Here is a 26,982-nt window from a genome sequence, read left to right as displayed (position 1 = left end):
TCATGACTTTGGACAAATTCAATTGAATGGAGGAAATGTGTTAGATTGATAGGCCTAAAAACTTTCGAACAAGGCTTCGATTATGATCTAGAAGTTATGATTAATTGTCCATTAGATTGTTTGACTAATGACTATTTGTTCTAACTGGATGGAAAAATAACTTCTTTTCTTTTTAGTCAAATAAAAGGATAACACTAAAAACCACAACACAAATAAGAGTGAGATCTAGGCCTCCTCCATGTTTCTCAAATACAAATGGCATAAGTTCATTGTGATTACTTAAGACTTTTGAGTAATGACCCAAGAAATCAATTATTCTCTTTAGCTAAGAAGTCTGTTTTAAGTCGACACGATTTCTTTTTGAAGGGTCAAAAGTTTTTTTAAGCCTTTTTTTTCTTTAGTAGAATTTGATACCAAGAAAATTTGATCTTCATACATCATATCCTGTAAAAGTAGGAAAAAAGAAATAGTGTGAAATAATTTTGCTTTTTGTCAAGGTCAAACATACTTTGTCAAGAACAACTTTATCCCACCCCAGATTTCAACTTGGCACTATCCCAAAACACAAGAAATATTCTCCTGCCCTAATCATAACTCATCATACTTCATTTCCTTTCGGCTACCACTAACCATTCTACCAATACAGACCCAAAATCCCTAAAAAATTTGGGTCATCTGAAAACTCACATTTTTTAAACATTTTTCAGAGTGTCCATGACCCAAATATCTTCAAAAACATAGATCTTGCTAAGCATTTTTTTTTTCAATGTGTTTATGCTCGAATTAGAAATGGAGACGCCGACAGTCTTCGATGTACTTCAAAACATCGTGTTGGGAGCACCCGACATTATGATTAAGCTTGATTGTAACGTCATGGCTGACTAGGATCAATCAATGGGCACATAAAACACTTAGGGTGCATGTGCTTCACATACCATTATTCGAAATATAATGCCCTTTAATGTTCCCTTGTCATAGGCCTAGCAATATATAGTAGATTAGGGTAACAGGCAATGAAACCAGCATGCCAAAGATAACCCTGCAAAAGAATGAGAAAAAAGTTTGAATTAAGGATGATAGAAACAAGAAAAAAAAAAAAAGGAACTAAAAACAAATTTGAAGTGCTAAAAAAATAAGAACAAAAATGTAAATTTTGTTTGGCAACGAAAACTCCTCGTATAAACATTTTTTAGCACAAAATTAGCTATGCAAACAAATCTAAGATAGAGATAATTAACATAATTAGTGTATAATTAATGTAGAAAAACAATAAATTAGCTTTGACTTCTATGTGGTGGAAAATTAACTCTAGGGTACATGATATAAATGCAACTTCTTGTTGTTGAGATGGTACTAAGGTCCACATGACTACATGATCAAGACAAGAAAAAATAGAGGCTACTGTGATCAAGAAGCGAATTAATTGTCTGTCACACTTGAAGTGTCCTGATGTGGGTATCCACATTCTATTCATACCACACGTCATGTCTGCAGTAGAAGTTCCCATGGTGTCGATGTTTTAGGAACATTGGCTCAATATCTTTAATTAGCAATAAAAATGAAGTAAAAAAAATCGTAGTAAGCAATGTTTAAACATACCCCGTGCTAAGTATATCAGGGTGCAATCCATATTCCCGGGCAAAAACAAATGGTACAATACCTTGTGGAAGAGCAGCCTGAAACACAATTTAGCGACATTTAAAATTCTTCTATTGAAATTTTTCGAGGAAAATTACACGTGTGTTTGTGTGTGGTGTGTGTGTGTTAGTACCTGTACTATGGCCGTGTGTAGTCGAACTCCTCTTAATCCAACGGCTACAGATGCCGCGGTCATTATTGTAGGTCCACTAATGAATCGAATACACATCCCCAATGTCGCCATTTTTGCACCACATGCTATGATCTTGGGCTGAAGTGCCATGAACAAGCCTGTGATTTTCCCCACCACATCATAATTATTAGAAAACCCCTATTGTACAAGTCCTTGGAACATATAAGATCATTCATTTATAAGCACAATATTCAAAATATAATGCATATTGCTCAAAGATAAAGTTGAATGGTAGAAAAATATTTTATGTCACCAACCCCAATAATTAAGATATGATAAAGATTATGATAATGAATGATGGTACTTTTATGTATGTACGTATATATATATATATATATATATGTATGTATATATGTATGTATGAGCTGTTCAGATAAGTTTATATACCTAAGATAAATGGTAAAATATGATGATTAGGAGTCCATTACGGTATCCCGTTCTTGAAAAGCAGGTTAGGTGTCTACATGGCATGTTTTAATTAGTGTTTACAACATCTTGGACTCCTAATCAATTGGGTCAAGTAGACATCGTTTGTATCTATAGAAACGGGACACCATATGGGATCTTGACTCAAATATTATTTATGATTTGAAAATTATTGTGTCAGACATGATTTCGAATATTTAGCACAAAAAAAAAAAGAGCATAAATATAACCATTTTGGTTTTAAAAAAATTATTATAACAAATATAATGACAACAATCATTTTATAGAAATGATAGTAAAATAACAGACATTACCATATAACAAGTATCTTTTTTGTAAAAGTAAATAAATATCAAACGAATATATGCTTCTTTGGATAAATATTTTTAAAATATATTTGAATCAGTAATTTAGACAAAATATTTGCCCGTTTTGGAAAAAGATCCCTTCAAGATAAGATATAAACGATAATGGGTATCTATGAACAATTCAGCCAACTGGATTATCTACCTAAGCTGAACATGGCCATCCCAAGTCCTGCATCTGAAATTATCTTTATGGAATATTTTACCAAACTGGGCATCCCCACATCCCACCTGTTCAACGAAATCAAAAATCGGTCAACATTGGAATTTTTCAAATGGGGTAAAATTATGAAAAATATACATTAAATCAACTCACTTAAATGAAATTAATGACCAGAGAAGCCCTAAGACACTGGAATACGTGTTGGGATTGCGAGAGAGCTTTCGTCCGACCATGATTAGTATGAGTCTTAGCATGACAAGGGTACGTGGCATGTCCTGATTGGCTGCAGTGTTGCCCTTGGATTCATCTTCTTCCTCTGTTGTTGGGAATTTTGAGTTGACCCTGAAGCTCAGATCTTTCTCTGCATTAGATAATTAGGGGAACAAGAGTTATATAAATAATTTTATTTTAAATGTCTCAGAAATTTTAAATATATAGAGATACATAAAAAATTAAATAAATTATTTTTTTAATAAATTTTCTTAAAGCGGAAATAGTTGATTGGAACCATGGGACAGCTACCTACAGGGGACCCACAGCCTATACATTGTGTTGCACATTTATTTTTAGTTGATTTAGTAAAGCATCCAATATTTTTAATGTATTGGAAACTCCCCCTTTCACTGACTGACTTGGGTCAACTTGATATTCTAAATCAGCCAATCACCTAGAAACTCGGCTGAGTCAACTTGACTCCATTGTGTGTATACTGAGTCGATCAGAAACTCCCCAAGTCTATTTTGAAATGAGGCGAAGTTATATGTGTACTATCTAGTGGTTTTTTTAATACCAATAAAACAATATATTTTTTTAATTTGTTTAAAAATTTGTTGAATTATAGTTTAAAATGCATTTTATTGAGTCAATTAATTGAGTTAACTCGGTGAACATCATTAAGGATTGAGTTTTGACTCTAAGGTTTGATGGAAAATTTTCGACCATGGAAGGAGTTTCTAAATAAACTTGGGCATAAAGAGTATGTTGTTAATTTATCCAACTAAAAGGGGGTCAAGCAAAAAATAATAATTTATGTTCTCTGTGTACACTATAACCAAGCCAAACTTTAACACTACTAGGCCAAAAATAATAGACACTTTTCAGTACCTCCAACATCTTTGAACCCTTGTCTCTCCCCACCACCCTGACACGTCCCTGGAGACTCCCACGTCAATTTCATTGCCGGAGACTGCTGTCGGAAAACCCTCCCAGTAGCCGGAGATCTGATCCACGTTGGTGTGTTCGTCGTTGTCACTGTCGTCGTATCCAATTCATTAAAATTAGATGCTCTAGGCGTCGGTTGGAGTGAATAGGCATCCGAAGAAGCATACCCAGATAGATGGGGACTTGTCGATCGATACCCAAACCCTAATTCAGCATTGTTAAAGACTACATCGGGGTTACCATTGCTGAAATCATGGGTTCGGGCAGGGGTGTTAATCGAAAAGATTTCGGCACCGGAGAGGTTGGAAGCACGAGGGGTGATCATGACTGATGATAAGACCGAGTCGGGGGCCGATGATATAGACCGTCGTATACGGACTCGAATGTGCCCATTGTCATCGATTTCTGATTCTGTACGTAATTGTTCTCGGCCATCAAGCGATATAACATCACCATCGATCTCAAATTTTGTTATGGAAGCGGCCGTGGAACCCGGGAATTGATTATGAATTAAAAGGGTGGCTGCTCTATATTCGAAGAGGAACAATAGGAGTGTATACCTGCAAGAGCTTATAAACAAATAAGTTATCTATTCCCTAAAAGTCAAAAAATGTGAGCATTACTTTAAATAACTTTTAAAAGTGTAAATTTTTCGATAAAATTGATCAAAATTTATATATTCCGATGGACCGTAATCTTAAAACTCGAACAAGCACCACAAAACTCAGACTACTTGGCTCAACTGAATTAAATTCAGAGTTGACTTAGTATATAAGGTTGAAAAAAAATCAAATTTGTCTAGTCTCTAAGACGTTTATAAGTTTTTTTTTTTTAAACAAACAAAATTGATAGCCAAGAACTAGTAGGTGAAGGCGGATTTTGAACGCAAGTTGTAGTATAAAGGCTCACAAAATTAATAAGATAGCACCTTCACTAAGATACTCGCTATATATTAAATAACAAATAAATATAACTTTCAAATTTTAGAATACCAAAATATCTATATGTATTTTATTAACTTGCACAAGATGATTCCTTAGTCATAGAGTCAACTGGATAGACATCCGAGTCTAATCAAGTTTTCAAATTTTAAAATATTTGAAAAGAACCCATCATTTTGCTTTCGGTTTTGGATTCCTTTATTCTCCCTTTTGGCTTCTTTCCTATTTTTTTTATTAATTAAAGGCTCTTGTGAGTAAACCTCAAGTAAAGCTAATTTAATGGAGAGAGAGAGACCATAAGAAAGCATGTAAAAGCTGAAACAAACACACAAAAGATTAAAAAGCAAATATAAATGTATGTGAGAGAGAAAGTTGCCATGAGAAAACAACTGAAAACTGAAACATACCCACAAAAGATTAAAAAGAAAATATAAATGCTTGTGTGTGTGTGTGTGTGAGAGAGAGAGAGAGAAGAGAGAGAGACCAGATGATGCACTGTAGAACGACTAATTGCACCATGAGAGTCTCGGTAAAATCACCATACATGGCTCTAAGTAATGGGATTCCCATAACAAGTGTGTTTGGCAAAGTTGCAACAGAGAAGAGAGTGATCACCCAATCTAACCCTCTTTGTCCTCCTCCACCTCTATTAAAAAATAAACCCCACAAACACAGCAAACCGAGCACTATTAACTTAGAAACTGTGTCAGCTAATATGAACTTTGTATCCATCTCATATGGATTGTTTTGTGATATAAAGTGAAACGAAAGAACTGGAACTGCAAACACAGCCACAAATCGGTTGATTCCAGAGCATTGTTCCGCAGAAAAAATGTTCCACCACTTCACCGATCCATATGCAACAAACATTGCAAAGTATAGAGGAACCATTGCACACATCACCTTGTAGAAATCATCACTGGTTATCATCTCTCTCTCTCTCTCTCTTAGTCTATGTGTGTGTGTGTGTGTGGAGGGGGATGAAAGTAGAGGAAAACCAAGGGAGGGTGTGGATTTTATAGTAAATCTGTGGACGAAATTACCCTTACGAAATTAGTAATTTAAAGGACGATTTAGATATTTCCCCCTACATTTTACTGAATATTAGAGATACCCATTCTTTTTAAATTGATGACGTGCATCTCTTGATCTTAATCTTCTAAATAGACTAAAGGAAACGACTCAAATGCCCTTATCTTTGATCTCTAGTCAAAAGCCTATATTTTTCTTCTTATAACCAATCACCTTCAAGTTCTCTAAACTTTATCGTATATCTACTCAATTTAATCTTCAATTTGTTGTTTTCTACGTAGAACTAACCCCCAATACATAAAACTTTAGATTTTTCTATCCAAAATCCCATCATTTTTAATTTTCTCAAAAATATTATTTATTTTTTCTTCCCAAAAGAAGTCATTTTCAAACTGTTCAACTTCTGAAGTAACTTTAATTTATTTAATCTTATTTTAAATCCATCATCTTCTATCTTGTCTTTTTTGTAGAAAATCCTAAATTTTCAACAAAAAATTTCATCATTTTATACTTCCAAAAAAATTATATCTTGTCTTGAGATTTGAAGGTTGAAGACTTGAAATAGATAAAATCTTAAGATAGTTAATTGGAGTTAAAAAAAAATTATCCAATGAGATTGAAGATGATTGGTTTCTTATTAGAGGTTGAAGATGAGGGTGTTCAAGTCTTTTCCCCTTAGTTTATATAGAAAATTGAGGTCAAAGGATGCATATTATCATTTTCAAAACATATGGACCATCTCCAATGATAGTGGGGCATGTATAAATCACCCTAATTTAAAAGGAGAATCCATGTGATTTGTGTGAATTATGATTGGGTAAATTTTTATCTTGGAAAACACTAATGATAAAATAACTTGGGTATTTGTACTTGGTCGATGTGGTAAATGCACAGAACTATAGATATTTTCCTTGTGTACCCGAAGGAAATGGTTTATGATTCTATGCACTTGCCACATCAACCGAGTTCATATCGATCGAGTACGATTTTTCGAGTAAGAAAAGCATGACTCCTTCGAAAAATGTTGGAGTGACTTTAAAGTTCACTCTGTTTTTACACCTACTGACAGGGTTATGAGTAGATGTATTTCATTGATATACGAGTGGAAAACATTTATAGATGTGTGCACCTCAACATTAGCGGAGTGTGAAATAGTGTGAATTTTAAAATAACTCCAACACAACTCTGTATCTCTTAAGGATTTTTGTTAATGGCACACGTTAAAGTGCAATAATACACCTTGGGAATAAGCATCTAGGTGTATTTTTGCTAAAAAGAATTTTTAGGATATTTTTTATACAAAAATTAGTTTTCCAAAAGTATTTATAGCAATTAAACGTGTGCCCTTAAGGCATATGTTAACAACACCCTTCAAAATGTATTAGAGTCGTTCTAAATTGACTTTGTTGAATAATTTGCTATTGAGTTGACATGGCAGAGCACAGAGAACCATAGATTTTTCCTCAAAATACAAGAAAAATATATATATAATTCTCTTTGCATTATCACGTTGGCATAGTGTTTAACGAAGTCAATTAAGCCTTTTCCAATCTATTATTATTACATCATGGGACTTGTCCATGTGGTTAAGTGATACTTACATTTGAGAATTTTCTTGGTGAGTTGATCATTGTGTGAGTCAAAGTATTAAAAGTACTCCAAACTCAACTCAGATGAATCTTGAGTTGACTCAACAACTTAATAATGAAGCTGTCAGTATTCCTAAACTAGGAGAACAGAAAAGATAATAAAACTTAGCATTGCTCTTTTTTTTATTGGGGATAAAGATTAAGAAAAAGGGGTACTATTTTAAAATCTACAATTTTGTATAATTGATTTTTGCAAACAAATTAAGTATAATATACTTGATTCAAAATCAACCACGATGAGTTTCCCAGTTGGGTTCACGAGTTGTGAATGTATTAATTAAATAAATGAGTCGAGCTCCAAATATTATGGAGCCCAGTTGACTCGGAAGAGTTTTGTGGTGACTCGTGGGAGTTTATATTTATTGGCAGTTATGATTATATAATCCTAATTGAATATTGAATATTGTGTTTTGTGCGCCACTCATATGGGCATAAGGTAGGGTTGTCTTATTGAAGTCAAATAGATTTGATTGCAGCTCACACATGTTATAAAAGGAAGGATAAATATATGATGGTTCATCATCCTTAGTGGACCCAACATTCATAAATAGTCTATCAAGTCATGATCTATTATGATGGATGGATGGTCTCGTGTCGAGGCCCAGGAACACTTATGTTGACCCCCTCAATCAATTTATTCCCCCCCCCCCCCCCCCCTCCCTCTCTCTTAAAGATGAGGGACTAGTCTTCTAAGATCACTAAACTCCCCCCCCCCCCCCCTAAAAAAAAAAAAAAAAAGGGAAAAAATAAGAACTTGTTCTTTTTTAATTGAGTTCTCAAATTGGTTCTGTCTGTAGTGAGTCAAATCAAAATTACAACTATGTTGAGTTAACTCGGCACTGTTTGATTTAAGTCGACTCAATAAATCTTAAAAATTACTGATATTATCACAAATGAAGGATATCGTAAAGTTAAAATATGAAATGTAACCTTCTCTTTTTTAACAAAATGATGATTCAATTCAACGTAATTGGATCAAAATATTCACAAAGTTAAAGTAAGACTAGCAGATAAATATTTTAAAAAATAGACGGATGGTTGAACTGAATATTTGTCAAATTGGTCGGACCCTGGTTCAACAAAGTTCGATGATGAACATATATGTTGGTTAAAAAATCCTTAAAAATAAGAATATATTTTTATTTTGATTGTAGAGAAATCGATTCAAGAACAATAACAAAAGAAAAACAAAGCAAGATGCAATCACACGCAAAACATATATTTTTTACATGATTTTCTCGAGATTGAGATATGTTCATGGATCACACTGATTCTACTATGAAGATAAAATGCACAGTTATCGATTACACCTTTTTATCGAAAATAGAAGACTTCTTACGTGATTCCCTCAAACTCGACTTGTTGGATGCATGACTTGATTAATAGTACCTCATTATTAACCAGTAACATCAGGCTCCACAAACCATAACACTTGTACCTTTATTTAAATTCATAAATCATTAGCCTAACCAATTCACTCACTTGAAACAATGGTGATTACCAGATCAAGAAATCATACATAAGATTATTCAAACTCGCCAATTCAATTAAGCATCAGGCCCTTCACTAATATTATCGAATATATGATACAACTTTTATTATTTTGTATAATTTCATCAATAATAAAGTTTTGTAATACATTTTAGATACTTATATGTTAATTTTACAAGATTACAAAAATCATTTCTCTACATGGCATAAATTTATCAAGTAGTGCGCATACCATTTTATTCCAACCTTCCACATTTGTTGGTGAGACTCTTTTTTTGATTTTTTTTTTATATTTTATGACGGGGGTTTTGAACTCATAGCCCTGACTAGCAGGGGTGAGGCAACTAACCTCTTAGAGCACCATATCTCACTCAAATCTCTTGGATACATGCAATACCCCACAAATCACACACACCAGGTAAGTCAGGATAAATCCTTGTGAGTAGTTAACAAGAAGACTTGAACTCAAGACCCCTTCCTTGTTGGAGGGATGCCTTGGTCACTGCGATGACACACTCTTTTCTTTTTATCAAATATAGGTATATATATTGTGATGGGTAAGATGGACTTGAATCAAAGGCGGAACCAAGATTTTATTGTAGTGGGGCCAAATTATAATTAATGGTACATTTGAAAAACTTGAATATAAATAGTTTTGGAGAGAAATTCAAAGATTTTTTATTGAAAATAGAAAAAAAGATTATTTAAATATTTTTCCAATTAATCTATGAGATAAGGTCCAATCAAGAAACAATGTCATCTTCAAAAACTATAGGAGGGCTGGGGGGAAAATTGGAGGGAGGTGACAGGGTGGAGGCAAATAAGGAGGGAGATGAGGGTGTGGGGGCAAATGAGACATGTATTTAATTGAAAATACAATACTGTCTCAAAGTTCTATGGGGGCAATTGCTCTCACACGCTCCGCCCCTAACTTGAATCCACGACCTCAAAGTTGTTTTGCAGTTTGTCAAACTAATTGAGCTATAAGTCAAAGTCTATGCTATTATCATCCAAAAACTTTACCAATCAAACTAGTTAGCACCAACGTTAAATCTATAAATACCATTACAAAGTTCTTATTTAGATATTAAAGTAGAATCATATGATAATATGACACTCCCCTCTAGCAAACGCCTCCTAGATCAAATGCCTTGGGATACACAAGAAAATGATTTATGATTATACGTATCACAAAGCAAATGATCTACGATTCTGTGATGGGGTGTAAGAGGCGTTTATCAAAAAGGGCATCATATTATCACAACTCATTAAAGTAATATTTAAATATGAAGGTGATATTTACAATATCATAAAAATAAAAATAAAAGAATTCTCCCAAAATCCTTAGAAACGTTAGCTTTTACAACTAATAATAATGCATATAAAAGAAAATATAATTGTAGAAACCATAGAAAATTACCCCAACACCCTTCATGAATCACTAAAACAATCTTTGAAGGCTTAAAGGGAGTCTCCTCACCAATAATAGGCTTCCAGGAACTTGATATTGGTTTGGAAAATGCTGAAGTAACATCAAAACTCACATTGTCGAGGAGGAGGTGCACCTAGAACCATAAATGTTATTCATCGAAATAAGAGTGAAAAGCATCCATAATTCTTAGTGCACCTCCACATCAGTAATGTGAGAATCGACATCAGTACTCCAACACGACTCTATTGGTTTCCATAGATAATTATTGTGCTCTAAACATATTAAGTGATTCACACCAAACAAGGGATCTACAGTACCCATCACAACATGATTGGTCTAGTAAATCCATCAAAATGGGTCAATTCAATTAGCCATTACATCTTCCCGAAAAATCAATGGAAACATTGATAGACCCGTGTCTTTTTCTCATAAACGTTAATATATCAAATATGTTCAGATAAGCAAGTATTAATTGTGATTTTTAATTACTATAGACACATTATCACAAACGATTCTGTCATCATCATATTGCCTTGTGCATTCAAGGAAGGATGGAATTCTTTATCAACAATGGTATAGTTTTTTTAGCCCTCAATGGCTAAATTTTTAATAAATTTTCTATCAATGTCTCCTAAGATGTATGTACGCTGTTAACATCGATCTTGACTGATGAGAGTCCCATTGCACATAAGTTACACACTACAAGATGAAAAGCACGTGCAATGCACTTGATGTGGCTAGAAAGCACCAATCAGGCTCATATTTGATGCGATTGCAACGAAAAGATAGCTCAAGAAAAGTTCATATTATTAACAAAATTGTCTGAAGTATTTAAAAAAATTTGTAAAATTTTCAGAATAAAGGACTACTCAATTAAATTGGTGAATTGACGAAGTAATTGAGATTTTAACATTTAATGATAAAAATGTAATTCTTTACTATCAAAATTTTATTTTCTTCAACATTTAAATCTCAAAAACACAAGATAAGATTTTTAGGAAGATCGAAGATGGTAGATTTTGGTAAGAAAAATCCAAAAACATCATTTGAATGTTTTTGAAAATTTTCTGGTTATTTTGACCAAAATTTCTCAATCACTCTTACCATCTCAACTAATCGTTAATGGTAGATTCGAATTTTCTTACTATGCATGACATAATTAAAAATTAAAAAAAATTATATATATATGGGGGGCGTTCAATGGCCAACTTTTTGGCAAAACATTTTTCAAAACATGAGTTAGAGGTTTTGAAATGGGCTGATTTTTGGTGAGGATGATCTCTACGGTGAGGAGATCATCATCACCAAAAATCAGCCCATTCTAAAACTTCTAACCCATGTTTACAAGCTGAAAAATTGTGGACCGTCCATTTTTTTGTAAACTGTTTTTGACGGGGTTAGAAGTTTTGGAATGGGCTGATTTTTGGTGATGATGATCTCCTCACCGTAGAGATTATCCTCACCAAAAATCAGCCCATTCCAAAACCTCTAACTCATGTGTTTGAAAAATGTTTTGCCAAAAAGTTTGCTAAAAAGTTTGCCATTGAACGTGACTCATATATATATATAGGGAAATGTTCAGCACCCTAACTTTTACCACACACTTTAACAAACGTTTTTTGTCTTACATGGGTTAGAAGTTTTGGAATGAGCTGATTTTTGGTGAGGATGATCTCTATGATTAAAAGATCATCCTCCCCAAAAATCAGCCCATTCCGAAATGTTTAGCCCCATATTTACACGTTGAAAAATCGTGGACCGTCCATTTTTTCTAAATCAATTTTGATGGGGTTAGAAGTTTTGGAATAGGCTGATTTTTGGTGAGGATGATCTCCTCACCATAGAGATCATCCTCACCAAAAATCAGCTCATTCCGAAACTTCTAACCCATGTAAGACAAAACGCGTTTGTTAAAGTGTGTGGTAAAACTTAGGGTGCCGAACGGGACCCATATATATATATATATGGGAAATGTTCAACACCCTAAGCTTTACCTTACACTTTAACAAACGTGTTTTGTCCTACATGGGTTAGAAGTTTTGGAATGAGCTGATTTTTGGTGAGGATGATCTCTATGATTAGAAGATCATCCTCATCAAAACCTATTCCAGAATTTTTAGTCAATGTTTACAAGTTGAAAAATCGTGGACCGTCCATTTTTTTGTAAACCATTTTTTATGGGGTTAGAAGTTTTGGAATAGGCTGATTTTTTGTGAGGATGATCTCCTCACCATAGAAATCATCCTCAACAAAAATCAGCCTATTCCAAAACTTCTAACCCATGTAGGACAAAACACGTTTGTTAAAGTGTAGGGTAAAGCTTAGGGTCTCGTTCAGTACCAAACATTTTGGCCAACCATTTTTGTCCTACATGGGTTAGAAGTTTTGGAATGGGCTGATTTTTGGTAAGGATGATCTCTACGGTGAGGAGATCATCTTCACCAAAAATCAGCCCATTCCAAAACTTCTAGCCCCATGTTTACAAGTTGAAAAATCGTGAACCGTCCATTTTTTGTAAACCATTTTTGATGGGGTTAGAAGTTTTGGAATGAGCTGATTTTTTATGATGATGATCTCCTCACCGTAGAGATCATCCTCACCAAAAATCAGCCCATTCCAAAACTTCTAACCCATGTTTTGAAAAATATTTTGCCAAAATGTTTGGTGCTGAACATTTCTCATATATATATATATATGGGTCCCGTTCGGCACCTTACACTTTACCCTACGTTTTACTCTACGTGTTTTGTCCTACATGGGTTAGAAGTTTTGGAATAGGCTGATTTTTGGTGAGGATGATCTCTATGGCGAGGAGATCATCCTCACCAAAAATTGCTCATTCCAATACTTCTAACCCCATCAAAAATAATTTACAAAAAATGGACAGTCTACGAATTTTCAACTTGTAAACATGGGGTTAGAAATTTCGGAATGGACTCATTTTTTGTGAAGATGATCTTTTAACTGTAGAGATCATCCTCACCAAAAGTCAGCCCATTCCAAAACTTCTAACCTATGTAGGACAAAACACGTTTATTAAAGTGTAGGGTAAAGCTTAGGGTGTTGAACATTTCCCATAGTTTGGAATGGGCTGATTTTTGGTGAGGATGATCTCTATGACTAGAAGATCATCCTCACCAAAAATGAGGATGATCTCTATGACTAGAAGATCATCCTCACCAAAAATCAGCCCATTTCGAAAATTTTAACCCCATGTTTACAAGTTAAAAAATCGTGGATCGTCCATTTTTTGTAAATCATTTTTAATGGGGTTAGAAGTTTTAGAATGAACTGATTTTTTGTGAGAATGATCTCCTCACAATAGAGATCATCCTCACCAAAAATCATCCCATTCCAAAACTTCTAACCCATGTAGGACAAAACACGTTTGTTAAAGTGTAGGGTAAAGCTTAGGGTGGGGAACAGGACCATATATATATATGGGTCCCGTTCAGCAACAAACATTTTGGCAAAACATTTTTCAAAACATAGGTTAGAGGTTTTGGAATGGGCTGATTTTTGGTGAGGATGATCTCTACGGTGAGGAGATCATCATCACCAAAAATCAGCCCATTCCAAAACTTCTAGCCCCAGTTTACAAGTTGAAAAATCGTGGACCGTCTATTTTTTTGTAAACCATTCTAAAACCTCTAACTTATGTTTTGAAAAATGTTTTGCCAAAATGTTTGTTGCTGAACATTTCCATATATATATATGGGAAATGTTCAGCACCCTAAGTTTTACCACACACTTTAACAAACGTTTTTTGTCCTACATGGGTTAGAAGTTTTGGAATGGGCTGATTTTTGGTGAGGATGATCTCTATGATTAGAAGATCATCCTCCCCAAAAATCAACCCATTCCGAAATGTTTAGCCCCATGTTTACAAGTTGAAAAATCGTGGACCGTCCATTTTTTGTAAATCATTTTTGATGGGGTTAGAAGTTTTGGAATGAGCTGATTTTTGGTGAGGATGATCTCCTCACCATAGAGATCATCCTCACCAAAAATCAGCCCATTCCGAAACTTCTAACCTATGTAGGACAAAACGCATTTGTTAAAGTGTGTGGTAAAACTTAGGGTGCCGAACGGGACCCTATATATATATATATACCTTGAACTTTGAGGGCGTGGGTTCAAGGCCAAATAAAAAAATATTAAAAAAAAAATGATATTGTTTGAAAGCTGTACTATTTTACCCTAAGCTAAAGAGGCCACTAACTCTCCTCTATCGATAAATTCACTGAGGTGACGACAATAAAAACCCTCCAAAAGGCTTATGAAGGGCAGTTTAGGAATCTCGACAAAATTCAAGTGGAGACGAAACAGTCAAAAGTCAAAAACTATAGGATCCAAGTGGTACTAAATGCGTGTCGGATAATTTCCCGCATTTTTTGTCTTCATCTCGGGACTCCCGAAAGCGATACGACAATCTTGCATCAGTGAGCCCCATATCCTGATCACGTGTCACGCATGCCCGGCTGCTGCGGTCCTCTGTCTCACCTATTTTTTATCAGATCTGATCTAAATCGTCCGATCCACACACTTCGAAAACGTTTCTTTGTTTTGTTACAGTGTGGTTGCGTCAGACGAAGGACGTGATAAGCCGTTTTCCTATAGCAGGCGTGTATGTGTCTCACTTGTCTTTGTCACCCCTAACATTGTCTCCTGTCGTTCTTTTGGGCCCACAATTTACAAGCCCATAGTACAAACTAAATGGCTAGGAACAACCCCAATCAGTAAAATTTACAGTTTTATTTCATAATATCTTACTTGTGATAATTGAAAGTTAATAGTGGAAGTTGTTATTTGCAATATATAATTTAATTCTTCTAAGTAATTTTCAACTTGTATCATAAGTGGCTAATGATCTTCTGACTTGATTATCGATTTCTTATGTATCTCGAAACATCCCGAAAAAAAAACCAGTCGACAATTCTGTGCCCTTGCCACGTCAAACCAAATGAAAATACTTGAGTTAGAAAATCACGGCTCATTGTAATTCAAGAAGCGACTTCTTAGACGAAATGTTGATCACTTTTATAACAGAAAGAATCTAAATGCTCAAATTTCTTGCAAGGCTATAATTACCACTTTTTTATGGGTAAGTTGGACTTGAACCCACGACTCTCAAGCTTGCTTTGCAATGTGTCAAACCAACTGAGCTATGGGTCTAGTCTCATACTTCTTAATTAGGTAATGTTCATTAAAACAAACAACAAAGTCTTATGGTAAACATTTGGAGTCGGTTAAACAAATCTTGTTCATCCATTTCACTCCATTCAGAGTTATATCGTATGCCATTGAGAGTGAGTTCATATATCCTTTCTCCATTTCCATTCCATTCTTTCGGATATTCCCCTCACTCTTCTAGGTTTTGAATATTTCTTGTCACTAGGGTTGTAATCAACTTTCGTTGAATATGCACAAATTATTTTTACTTACTTTCTCTTGATTTACCATCTATTATAGCTATTCTTACATTTTTCTATTATAGTCAATTTGTTAACATGATGTGTTTTAATTTTCCAACATTTAGCTCCATAAATCATAATTGGACTTACCACCCTTTTTAAAAAAAAACAATCTTTTAGTTTGATTGATTTGTACGTGTACTTCAAAAGTGTTCTCCACTTTAACCATCTATCTTTGATTCTATGGCCAACATCTTCCTCAATGTCTCTATCCTCATGTATGATAGATCTCATATATTAAAATTTATTGTTGGAGGTATTTCTAGTTCATTAATATTAACTCAGTATTCCTCTTCTTATTAAATTTCCATTTCACATCATTGATCTGGGCACATAAAACTTGTTTGAATAATAAATTGTGAATTTTACAAAGAGTTGTGTTGGAGTAACATTGAAATTGACATTGTTTGGGACATTGGTGTGCACAGAACCATAGATGCTTCTCACTCGTATCTCGATGAAAAGCATCTATGGCTCTATAGAGACATTCACGTCAGCAATGTTTGAAACTATGTCAATTTCAATGTTACTTCAGCATTTTCCTTTTAAAAATGACAAGGGCCATTACATGAATGAGTTTTGAGAGATCAGTTGACCTAAACCTTAGAAATGTCAATAGGCTGAGTTGGTCAAGCTTTTAAGATCCAACAATTTTTTTATCTTCAGACATGTGGTCCCTAGCCTTAGATTTGGGATCAAATTTTTTTTGATACGTTGGGATTTGAATGTACTATGTTGAGATAAATAGATCCATACTTCTTCAAATTATTTTAATGTTACGGACAAGTATCCCTCTTCTTTGCCGGTTTGGTACATTGATTTGTGGTACTTTATTTCATTATTGAACCAATTTGAAAAGGTTAAATGGAGAGAGTAGATATCAATAATCTCAATAATACAATAAACGACTGACAATGAAATAGAAGAATGAGATTCATTTAATGGACTCCAAATCCTTGGGATAAGGCATTGATGATGATGGTAATGGAGTGATTTTGGATCTTTGAGTTATATAAAAGTTTAAGAAGTTTCAAACTATCATGATAGCTTTTAGTGTGCCTTTGGTTTTCTAAGTAGTCTTGGAGATCATGGGTTTAATTCGAAGATGGGCAGTAATTTCTATCTTATGAGTTAGTAAATCATTCCCAAGTAATCCGTGGATGTAGACACAATAGAGAAGCATGCAAGTGTTTCACTCTTTCAACCCATCAACTCCACAAACTCTTGTCCTTCTACTTCATGGAACTTTAATCACACCAAAATTCAGAATGCATGATTGTGGGTGCAGATTTTCTTCCAACTTCAATCTCTTCCATTTCAGCTAGTTGGTGAATTTTAGTTCTCAATCTTTAAGCCGTAGAACCTAAGATTAATATTTCAATAATCAAGTCAATAGAAATTTTTGCAGAATTACGACATGTATCAGAGTGAAATTATGTATTTTTTCCTCCATCGCCCAACTTTATATAAGTTTCAAAAAAAAAAAAAAAAAAAAGTCAATATGACATTTGGACTTGTCTACATTACTCCAACTGAAAGTCGCAAGATGTGGCTCTTTTAACACTTCGCGATGGCTCTTCTATGCATGATTAGCATTTGGAAATGGTGCCTCGGTGACTTATGGTTTTGAGAACATGTGTTGTTTGATTATGTCATTAGCTGCCATTTTAAACTCTGAACTCCGATTATGGGATTATTGAAGTGATTTTCCTTGGGATCTAGCCGAACAATGTCAAGTAGGGGGCCAGGGGACTTTCCAGATTATTTAAATGCTCGCAAGAGGGTACGGATTTTGCCTGCTTGGATGATGTGACATACAATGCATCATAGTTCCAGACATAAACACGGGAGTCCTCACCTACTGAGATGATATGTCTTGTTTCCAATTTGAAGTGAAAAGAAGCAGACATCTGACTCCCCCAACTTAAGAGACCAGTTCATATAAAATAGCTCCAAAGAGGGAGGGGGGCTGCTTCAGATCAATAACAATTATCTCAAAATTTCAAGAATGGAAAACCCATTTGTAAAGGTAATTACTACCGGAACTTCATTATCATGATCATCTCCACCTTATCCAAAATTCCCAAATCACTGAGGTTTGCCACTCAACCTTATAATGAATCATATCTTTAGTCAAGGAATGTTCATGTCTTCTCCAATTAATTTATATCCATTTTCCTTATCCGAACATAAAGACTATTTAATACAGTCAAGGTGAGATTTTGAAAAACCAAAAAAGATTGAAAAACTTGCAAAAACAAAAGTCGCCAAAACTCATAAGTTTCAATAATCTAACAAATTATTTGCACAAGGAATTTTGATAGGATAAGGTCTTCTTAAACAGAATGAATAATTGTATTACAAGTGAATCTAGCAATTATGCACATATATGAACAAGCACATAGTATAAGTTCACTATTTAGTGAGTCCCTACGGTAATGTGTATGTCCCGTGGAGATGTTCTGAAATATAGGAGGGGTACCCAGGTGACGACATCAGGTTACTAAACCCTTCAACCAATACAAGTTTACATAATTGGAACAAAGGGGCTCAAAACAACAATAAGCCAAATAGGGATCTCGCTATTAACGCCTAGAAACCAGTAACATATCTTGGATCATGTCATAGAGTAACACAAGATGGCAACAGGAAAGCAGGAGAGCCTAGCCACTTGACAACCAGTACCAGACAAGTTGATTCACGATCTTTCGCTTTTAGAACTATGTTAGAAGGGTTCACTCATACAATTGTCTTGGAATCTCAATACCAATACATTATGTGTTCCTTGAGGGTTAATCACCACCCGATGCAGAAGAAGAAATTGGGAAATACACACACATGAATCTGGAGTATCTTACTTCAACACTAAACATAAGGTTCGACAAGCAATCGACATTTCACAATCAAATGTGTAGTACTGCTTATTATAGCGGTCCTTATATATCACAACCTATCTTTTATAGGTCGAGTGCAGAGTGCCCCAGGAATATAGAGGACTTTTAGACTCACACACACAGAGGCCATCTTTTCCAGGTGGTATAATTGAGACCAAACCTTTTAAAGTTTAAAATAGAGACAATTGTTACACCAAGTTATAAATAAGGAAAATCCTTGTATCTAAATGTAGTTGCTGCTCATACATGACAACTAGTTATGCAGGCAAGTGACAAATTACTTGGGAAATTGCGAATTGAACGACCAATCCATTAAAAATTTCATTTGATATGTATCTTACATTTATAAGATAAGCAAGGTTTCAAAACTGGAAATTTGTGGAAAGCATCCCCATTTGGGAGCAGATCCTATATAGTACTTTATTCTTGAAACTCCCTCCTAATACCAGAGAGGCCATGTTAAAAACTAAAATATATCACATTAGCTATGTCATGATCATGATTTAGACCAGATTTGAAGAAAAAAAAAAATTGTTTAAGCCTGATCTGTGACTTTGAAATTGAATTGTCACTAAAGTCCGATGTTTCAAATGTAGGGATTTTGTTGTGCTCTCTTAATCATTGAGAACAACACTACTAGAAACTACACGAATAAAGTACTACAGAGGATCCGCTCCCCTCTCCCACACATTTGCAACTTCAGTAGGAATATAACTTAAATTGAAAACATGGTCAAAACAAAGAATCCTATATAGAAGATAATTACCTATTCCACCAGAACGTCTGAGAAAATGAGTCACATTACATTAGACTTGGACCAACATAGGTCTAAGACATTGTTGTATGGTAAAAAACAAAGAATGGTTTGATACGAGATCACAATAATGAAATTGATAAACAATGATCAAACCTTCAAAATGTAAATATAATACCACGATTTCCCCAAGTATTGAAACACCACCATTCATTATTTATTTGACCTTTGTTTGTGTGTGTCCCCATTGCACTTGTAATTGCTTCTTTATCTGGTCTGTTCTAACTTTTAAAATTGAATTGCGATAATCTGACTACCCCACGTGGCACACTCAATTGACTCTCTTGACGTGATAAGTTTGAAACCGTAAAACTGTATGCCTCGGGATACAAAACTAAACTTTCCCATAAAAATGTGTATCTTGAGGGAACCATATATCCCCGAGGCATACAGATCTATGGTTCTGAACTTATCATGTTAGGAGAGTCGATTGAGTACGATACATGGGGTAGTCAGATTATCATGACTCTTTAAAATTTAAACCCAAATGCTCTTTTATCGAACCCCATAACGAGGGATTTAGGTGGCCAGCCCTTTGTTTCGGTTTACTTTGACCCAGCCCGGATCCAACCCATTTTGCGCTTTGATTTCGTTCCGGATACCCGATACTAGCCAGCTCATCTTTATAGTCGGTCTGTCAGATATACAACGAGGAAGGAATGTTACCATCATCCTGTGCGCACATATCGTCATCTTTAGGTTCCAACCGCCAATATCCTCGAGATTCAAAACCAATATCTGGAATACTATCTAACGGTATATATTTCTATGGACGACAATTATTCAGGACTACACTATTACTTTTCCGAATAAGTCTTTTGAAGGAGGAAAATAAGTATAAAGAGGGCATCAAAGTACCGCAACTCTCCAAGTCTTCGTCCGTCTCGATTAGGGTTTCGCTAATCTTTTAGGGTTTCGTTACTCTGTCTCTCTGTCTGTGAGTAATACATTTATCAATCATTTGTTCTGTTCTTGAATTTTTATAACTGTATTGTTTTTGCTCTAATTAGGTATTTTTCTTCAATTTTGTTTTTTTTTCCTCATAATTCTTTGTTATCAAATCCATGTCGCATTTCTTCTCGAGTGGAACTTTTAGATTTCTTACACGAATCCATGTAAGATTTCAATTAAATGTTTAGGTATTTTAGTGTTCTCAATCATCGATTGGTATACGAGACTAAATTGCACATATAAACCCTCAAGATAATCGATCTGGGAGATGATCTAACAGCTTATCTAGGATTTCCAAAAAAAAAAAAACTGTGGATTGGCGGACCCTTTTACTGAATAAATCTACCACTTTGTTAGCGCTTCAAATAAAAATGGTAAACTGGGTTGCAACCAAATTATTTGTTAACAAACACAAGGGAGTCAATTTAGTATGTGTCGTTTGAGCATGCTTTAGAGGGTTTCTGAGGATAATTTGGAGCTTTTAGATACCGGGTCAGAGTGCCAACTCATGATGATGCATGAGAGAAGCTTCATAGTATATTTGGCTTGTGTGAGATAGAGACTTATAGAAAAATGTGAGCACTTGGCTGCAAAAAGTGCCGTATTGCGCTTGATTGTTGATTGAGTCATTGGGTGATTGTTTTACAAGTGACCCCATTGCTAGCAAGAAGAGAATTTAAATTCCTAGCATTTGCAGCTTGGTACTTTCTATCATTCATTGATTAAGTTGGAAGGGCCGGTTTAGATTGAATCAAGCAGGTGAAATGAGATTGGTAAAACTGAGAAGAGAATGCAAAGATGAGATCAGGTAGGATGAGAGTATGTAACATTAAGTCCTTCATAGAATGTCAATCCCTTCAAATCCACCTTAACATGGCCAACCTTTTTTCACACACACACGTATGTTAAAGTTTGCCTGTGCTTACATCATGGGCATCCTCTTTGGGGTTTAGGAGGTGAAAGAGGAAAAAAATAAATTTGTAATGGTATTATTGGAAAAGAGGAAAAGCAATATAGAAAGTTGTAGTGGTGTTTCTGGAAATGGGTAGAAGAGAAGAGAAAGGAGAGGGGACAACGGTCCTCGAGATATGTTGTTTATGGGGTATAATTCTGGAGACAAAGAAGTGAGGTCCATTGTGGTGTTTTATTATATATACTAGATGGCATATGCAAATGCCCATGTATCTCGAGGGCTTATTTGTAAGTTAAACTATTAACTAAAGGGTTTTTGAATATTACATGCTAAAAAAATGGATATTTTTGTAATTTTGAAAACTAAGAACGTGATTATATGGTTGTGGGTTACAATTATCTTGGTATTTTACCAAAATGACCTGAATATATTAAATTTTAATATAAAAGTGGGGGCATTTATGGGCATTAAAATTTTGGTGTCGGACCACATCTACTTCGCCTTCTCTCATTGTAATAGTAAGGATCCTTGTTAGCCATTTGGAATTCAGCAAAAATTTCATTTGTGAAAAATTCGACTTCTATTCGATTTTGGATTGCAAAAATCCAGTTAAAAATTCGATAAATGGAAAATATGTAACATATGCTTCATACGTGTATTATCTGTCTCATTTCAAAAATTTGAAAACCAAAAATTCAGTAAAATATGATAGGATGTTAATAGTGATGATGAAGTTGGTGATAGTGATGGTGAAGGTAATGATATATTGGTGATGGTAATAATGATGGTGGTGAGAATGAGGGCGTTGAGGTTATTGTTCCATTGGTTTATAAAAGAAGATCAAAGTCAATGGATAAATCGTTAATTTGGAAAATAAAATTGTAATCTCAAATAAATGTTGAGGGTCATGTCATTATTTTTTTAAAGATAAAAAAGGACATTTGTCACGTAGAAAGGTTGATTTCTCCAAAATTCTGAAGCATGGCCGCTTCAAATTCGAGTTGGGTTTCATGTCACAACTTATAAGTTTACACTTTGCAACATACAACAGGTCACAATACATTTTTTTTCATCGAGTTTTATAAAAATTCGTAAAAACCGTGTTTTATTCTTTTTAAACTTAAAATGCGTGAATTATTCAGAATAGTTCAATAATTTGGAGAATAATACTTCATTGAAAAAAATGAAAAATTCATGAATTTTTCGAGAACTAAACAGGAGATTGCTTACAAGGGTAAGGATATATATATATATATATAGTCGCATAAGCCTCGTAATTTTTATTAAAACTCAAATTCCTTTCATTGAGCTGGTGGCAAACTGAAAAAGTGCTATAAACCCCGTATTTTCGGCTTATATATATATATGGGTCGGGTTCTGTTGACTCAACAAATGACACAAGGTCTTGACTCAAGAAATATGATGAGCTTGACTCCTATCAACATGCTTTTCTTTTTGGTGTGTAGATGTCAAATGTCGGGTGACATGTTGTTCTATTGTCATATAGCTGTATGAATGTTCAGATTGTTATCATTTTTTGTGTGTCTAACTGTGATTCTTTTGGTAACTATACAGTGTTCTTTGATTAATAAATTTGATGATAGGGATAACAGTCTCCCTTCATGCCTTTGTGTTACTGATTTTAAATGCTGTTTAATTAGTTGATACATGTCGGAACCAGTAGAGTACCGCTGTTTCATCGGGGGCCTTTCATGGTCAACATCTGATAGAGGTCTGAAAAATGCCTTTGAAAAGTTTGGCCATCTTGTTGAGGCAAAGGTAATCAATCATTTCACATATTCTGTGCTTCTCTAAATTTATGTTCACCCCTTCATGAAGTTTAAATTTAAGGTTACGATACATCCGAGCATTCATTATTTTTACTGTTATTTGACATTTTTCTAATTCTAGACTGTAAAAATGTTGATTTTCATAGTTTTTGCATCAACCTTACACTAACATCACCTCTAAGTTCTATGGTTTGTTGGATTTTTTTTTTCTTTTATGTCTTCTCTCCTTCGCCCTTGTCTTTTGTGTTGGCATCTTTGCCAATTGAGCAATAATTCATGTTCTTTCTAGAAATCATAGTAGCGGTTTACTGTGCCACTGCTTGCGTTACTGCCCAAGCTTAAGAACAGAGTTTCTTTGCCAAGTGTCTCCTAAATTATCGTTTTTGATTTAGTAAAGAAATCAGCTATATACTTAAATTCAGTCCTCGTCTAAAACAAGGTTAGGAAATCAATACAACTATATATAAAAAAAAAGAGAATTTGGAAGGTAAATTTATTGCTTTATTTTTAGAGACATTGTTGGGAGTTTCTGGTAGTCTTCAGGATAGCTCCTGACAATATGGATATTTTCCCCAATACAGGTAGTAGTGGACAAGTTCTCTGGCCGTTCTCGTGGATTTGGGTTTGTTACTTTTGAAGATAAGAAAGCAATGGAAGATGCTATTGAGGAAATGAATGGTATGGATCTAGATGGTCGTCCCATTACTGTTGATAAAGCTCAGCCTCAACAAAGCTCTGGTCGAGACCGTGATGATGACCGTGACCGTGACCGTGGTCGCGATCGCGATCGTGATCGTGATCGTGACTATGGTAGTGGACGGGGATCTAATGGAGGGGAGTGTTTTAAATGTGGCAAGCCTGGACATTTTGCAAGGGAATGTCCATCTGGTGAAGGGGCAAGAGGGGGAGGAAGGTATGGAGGAAGAGATGATAGGTACAGTGGTGGTGGTGGCGGCGGCGGCGGTGGCAGTCGCTATGGACCTGATCGTGGTAATGGGGATCGTTACGGTGGACGCAACAGGGATTCTGGTAGCCGTGGGGGTTCAGGAAGTGACCGATACAATCGTGATCGTTCTGGTCCGTATGAGCGCCGTGGCACCGGAGGATTCCGCTCCTGATATCATAGTTTCTTTTAACTGAGGTATGATGTTATTCCATCTTCTGCAAGCTCCAAGAGATGAATTTTGGGAACTCATGGATTATTTTCATGTGTTTTTACAGGTGAGGATCGTGCGAAGCTTCTCTTGATGGTGTACTTTTTGACTGATGTTTGCAGGATGTCTTCTCGGTATCGTATCATGGAAGATCAATGTAGCTAATCTTCTTTAGAAACTTTGAAAGTTGGCTGGAAAATGTGGTTCGACTATTTTCTGTTCTCTGTCAGATGCTCAAAATACAATGTTTTGTTACAAGCCGACTTATACCTGCTTGATATGGTTCTGGAACTTTGGTCTTTTTCACTTTGAATGCCTTTATTGCTACTGGATTCTGGACGATTTGCTTGCATGCTTCTTTGCATTCCTGGGTTCTGGTCTCATGTTAGTGTGGATGTGGAGGATTGATGGTGATGGAACTGTTATAGCACCTTTGATTCTGTTGAGTACTTTTGAGGGTTTTGTACCTTGTGTTCCTCTCGTCACCTTTGGAATAGAAGCAGTGTTAAGAGTACTGATCAAAAAAAACAAAAAAGCAGTGTTAGAGTTAGTCCAGTGCCCTTTTTCGCTTTCCTGTTCTCCGAAAACACATTTTTTACCAAAGAATAATTGGGTATTTTTTTTAATCCTATACTGCTATAATATTGCGTGACTAGTTCTTCATTATCCATTGAAACAATTTTAATCATGTTAACCTTTTGGCAGGCTACAATTTGGCCTTCTTTGGTCTTTTTGGATGCATGCTTGGGTTTCTTTGTCGCTAATCATGATTGTACTGCTCGGACATGGTTTTTACATATTGAAATTGTGAAAGCTTTTGGGCTACATCAACAAGTTATCTGCAATTTTAACACGACATAAGCCACAACACTGGTCCCAGCATTGCCACTTGATGGAAGTTGTTATTCTTCATAAACATGCTGCGGGTTGTTTACAAGATTTTCAATTGATTCAGCAACTGTTATCCGTCATTCCTGTCTTGGCTCTTTGTCTCTTGTGTTGTGTTGTGTTCTGTTCTGTTCTTTGTGGGAGAAGGTTGCTATTGTTCATTGTCTCTTTTCTGTACCTGTATGTGGTATCCTGGTACCCCTCAAGAGCCGAATAACTTTCGACAATTCTTCCTATGGAGATTGGTCACTTTTGAGTCCGCATGGCAGAGTTTGTCCTTTTGGAAGGCAAAAAAAAATTCTTTCAACTAGATGGCCATCTTGGAATTTATCAGATCGATTCTCGAAGAAAAAGCTTTTTTCACCGGTTGCCGTCATCTGCTTCTATGCTAGTTAACAACTATAAGTTGGTTGCCATCATCTGTTTCTTTTATTGAGCTATTACCCTCCTCTCACATTATTTATTTTTTGTTCCACAACCTGTTGTACGTACTAGGCTTGGAAGTGCTGTTGCATGGTCTGATTAATTGTTCTACCTGATCAATTTTAATAACTTCATCATTTGCATTTTTTTCTGTGATCTTTAGTATCATGAATGATATTCTGCCATAGTTTTCATGGTTTATATGGATTATGTCTACATCCATTGTTAACGCACATTTAAGTTTCCTATTGAGGTGGATCATGCTTGGCTGCTTGACATCTATTCCAGATATCTGTATTGGATGTGCTTGGATTTTGATGTCTTGTTTTGTGTTTGAGTTCATCATATTACACCACACAACACAATGTTGATTGTCTCCTCAATGTTGATGTTTGCAGAATGTATTTGGTCACTGTTAGTTTTCCTGGGTTTCTTTTTAGTGGCTTTGCTGTACTTCTCGTTTGAAATCTCTTGTTAGATTTTGGTAGCTTTTTTTTTTTCCAAACATTGACATAATTGCATGTATTTGTTCTTTTTATTCCTGTTGCTAAGAAACTTGTGTGGTGTAAAAGGGTTCAAATTATTAGTGACCTCATGGTTTAGTTTAGGCTTCTATCTTTTTTTGATAAGTTTTTAGGCTTCTATCTAATAATAATCATAAAGCCAATATACAATTCTTCCCCCCCCCCCCCCCTAATAATCATAAAGCCAATATACAATTCTTCCCCCCCCCTCGATTTAGTTTAGGCTTCTTTCCCCTGTTTTAGTTTAGGTTAGGCTTCTATCTAATAATAATCATAAAGCCAATATACAATTCTTCCCCCCCCACCCTGTTTTGGCAAGTGATGGTGCTTAATTTCCTTCGTTTGCTCATTCATTTTATATTTTTGTGCTTTTTACATGAAGTCATGCTGGAATGTGACTTCAAAATTTACTTGGATTCACAATTTGTTGATGTGGAAGTTCTTTGTAAGTCCTAAATAGTTACATTTTTCAAAATAGTGGTTAGAAATTTTAGAATGGGTTGATTTTATGTGAGGATAATCTCTATGTTTAGTTTAGGCTTCTATCTAATAATAATCATAAAGCCAATATACAATTCTTCCCTCCTCTCCCCCTTCTGTTTTGGCAAGTGATGGTGCTTAATTTCCTTTGTTTGCTCATTCATTTTATATTTTTGTGCTTTTTAA

At 35.1% G+C, this 26,982-nt stretch overlaps 2 protein-coding genes across 2 annotated transcripts; one reads left to right on the top strand and one right to left on the bottom strand.

Moving 5' to 3' along the window:
* Positions 1-460: 460 nt before the first annotated feature.
* On the bottom strand, positions 461-5,852 carry PIN6 (Auxin efflux carrier family protein). Its single transcript, XM_086438204.1, has 7 exons — positions 5,372-5,852; positions 3,890-4,506; positions 2,939-3,146; positions 2,768-2,853; positions 1,772-1,929; positions 1,600-1,676; positions 461-1,039 (listed from the first exon to the last, which is right to left on the bottom strand). Exons 1-7 carry the CDS (start codon positions 5,815-5,817, stop codon positions 973-975), a joined length of 1,659 nt encoding a protein of 552 aa, XP_086294330.1. The 5' UTR covers positions 5,818-5,852; the 3' UTR covers positions 461-972.
* A 14,601-nt stretch (positions 5,853-20,453) lies between these two features.
* Positions 20,454-24,787, top strand: LOC147402839 (glycine-rich RNA-binding protein RZ1A-like). Its single transcript, XM_086438203.1, has 4 exons — positions 20,454-20,610; positions 23,199-23,316; positions 23,909-24,468; positions 24,549-24,787. The coding sequence occupies exons 2-3, from the start codon at positions 23,206-23,208 to the stop codon at positions 24,443-24,445; spliced, it is 648 nt and encodes a 215-aa protein (XP_086294329.1). The 5' UTR covers positions 20,454-20,610; positions 23,199-23,205; the 3' UTR covers positions 24,446-24,468; positions 24,549-24,787.
* Positions 24,788-26,982: the final 2,195 nt, after the last annotated feature.

The sequence above is a fragment of the Akebia trifoliata genome, chromosome 4 (assembly GCF_017979445.1).
Source record: "Akebia trifoliata isolate Shusen 1 chromosome 4, ASM1797944v1, whole genome shotgun sequence".
Classification (NCBI taxonomy): Eukaryota; Viridiplantae; Streptophyta; class Magnoliopsida; order Ranunculales; family Lardizabalaceae; genus Akebia; species Akebia trifoliata.
Note: the sequence above shows the minus strand (reverse complement) of the source record. Positions and strands in the feature narration are given on the sequence as shown.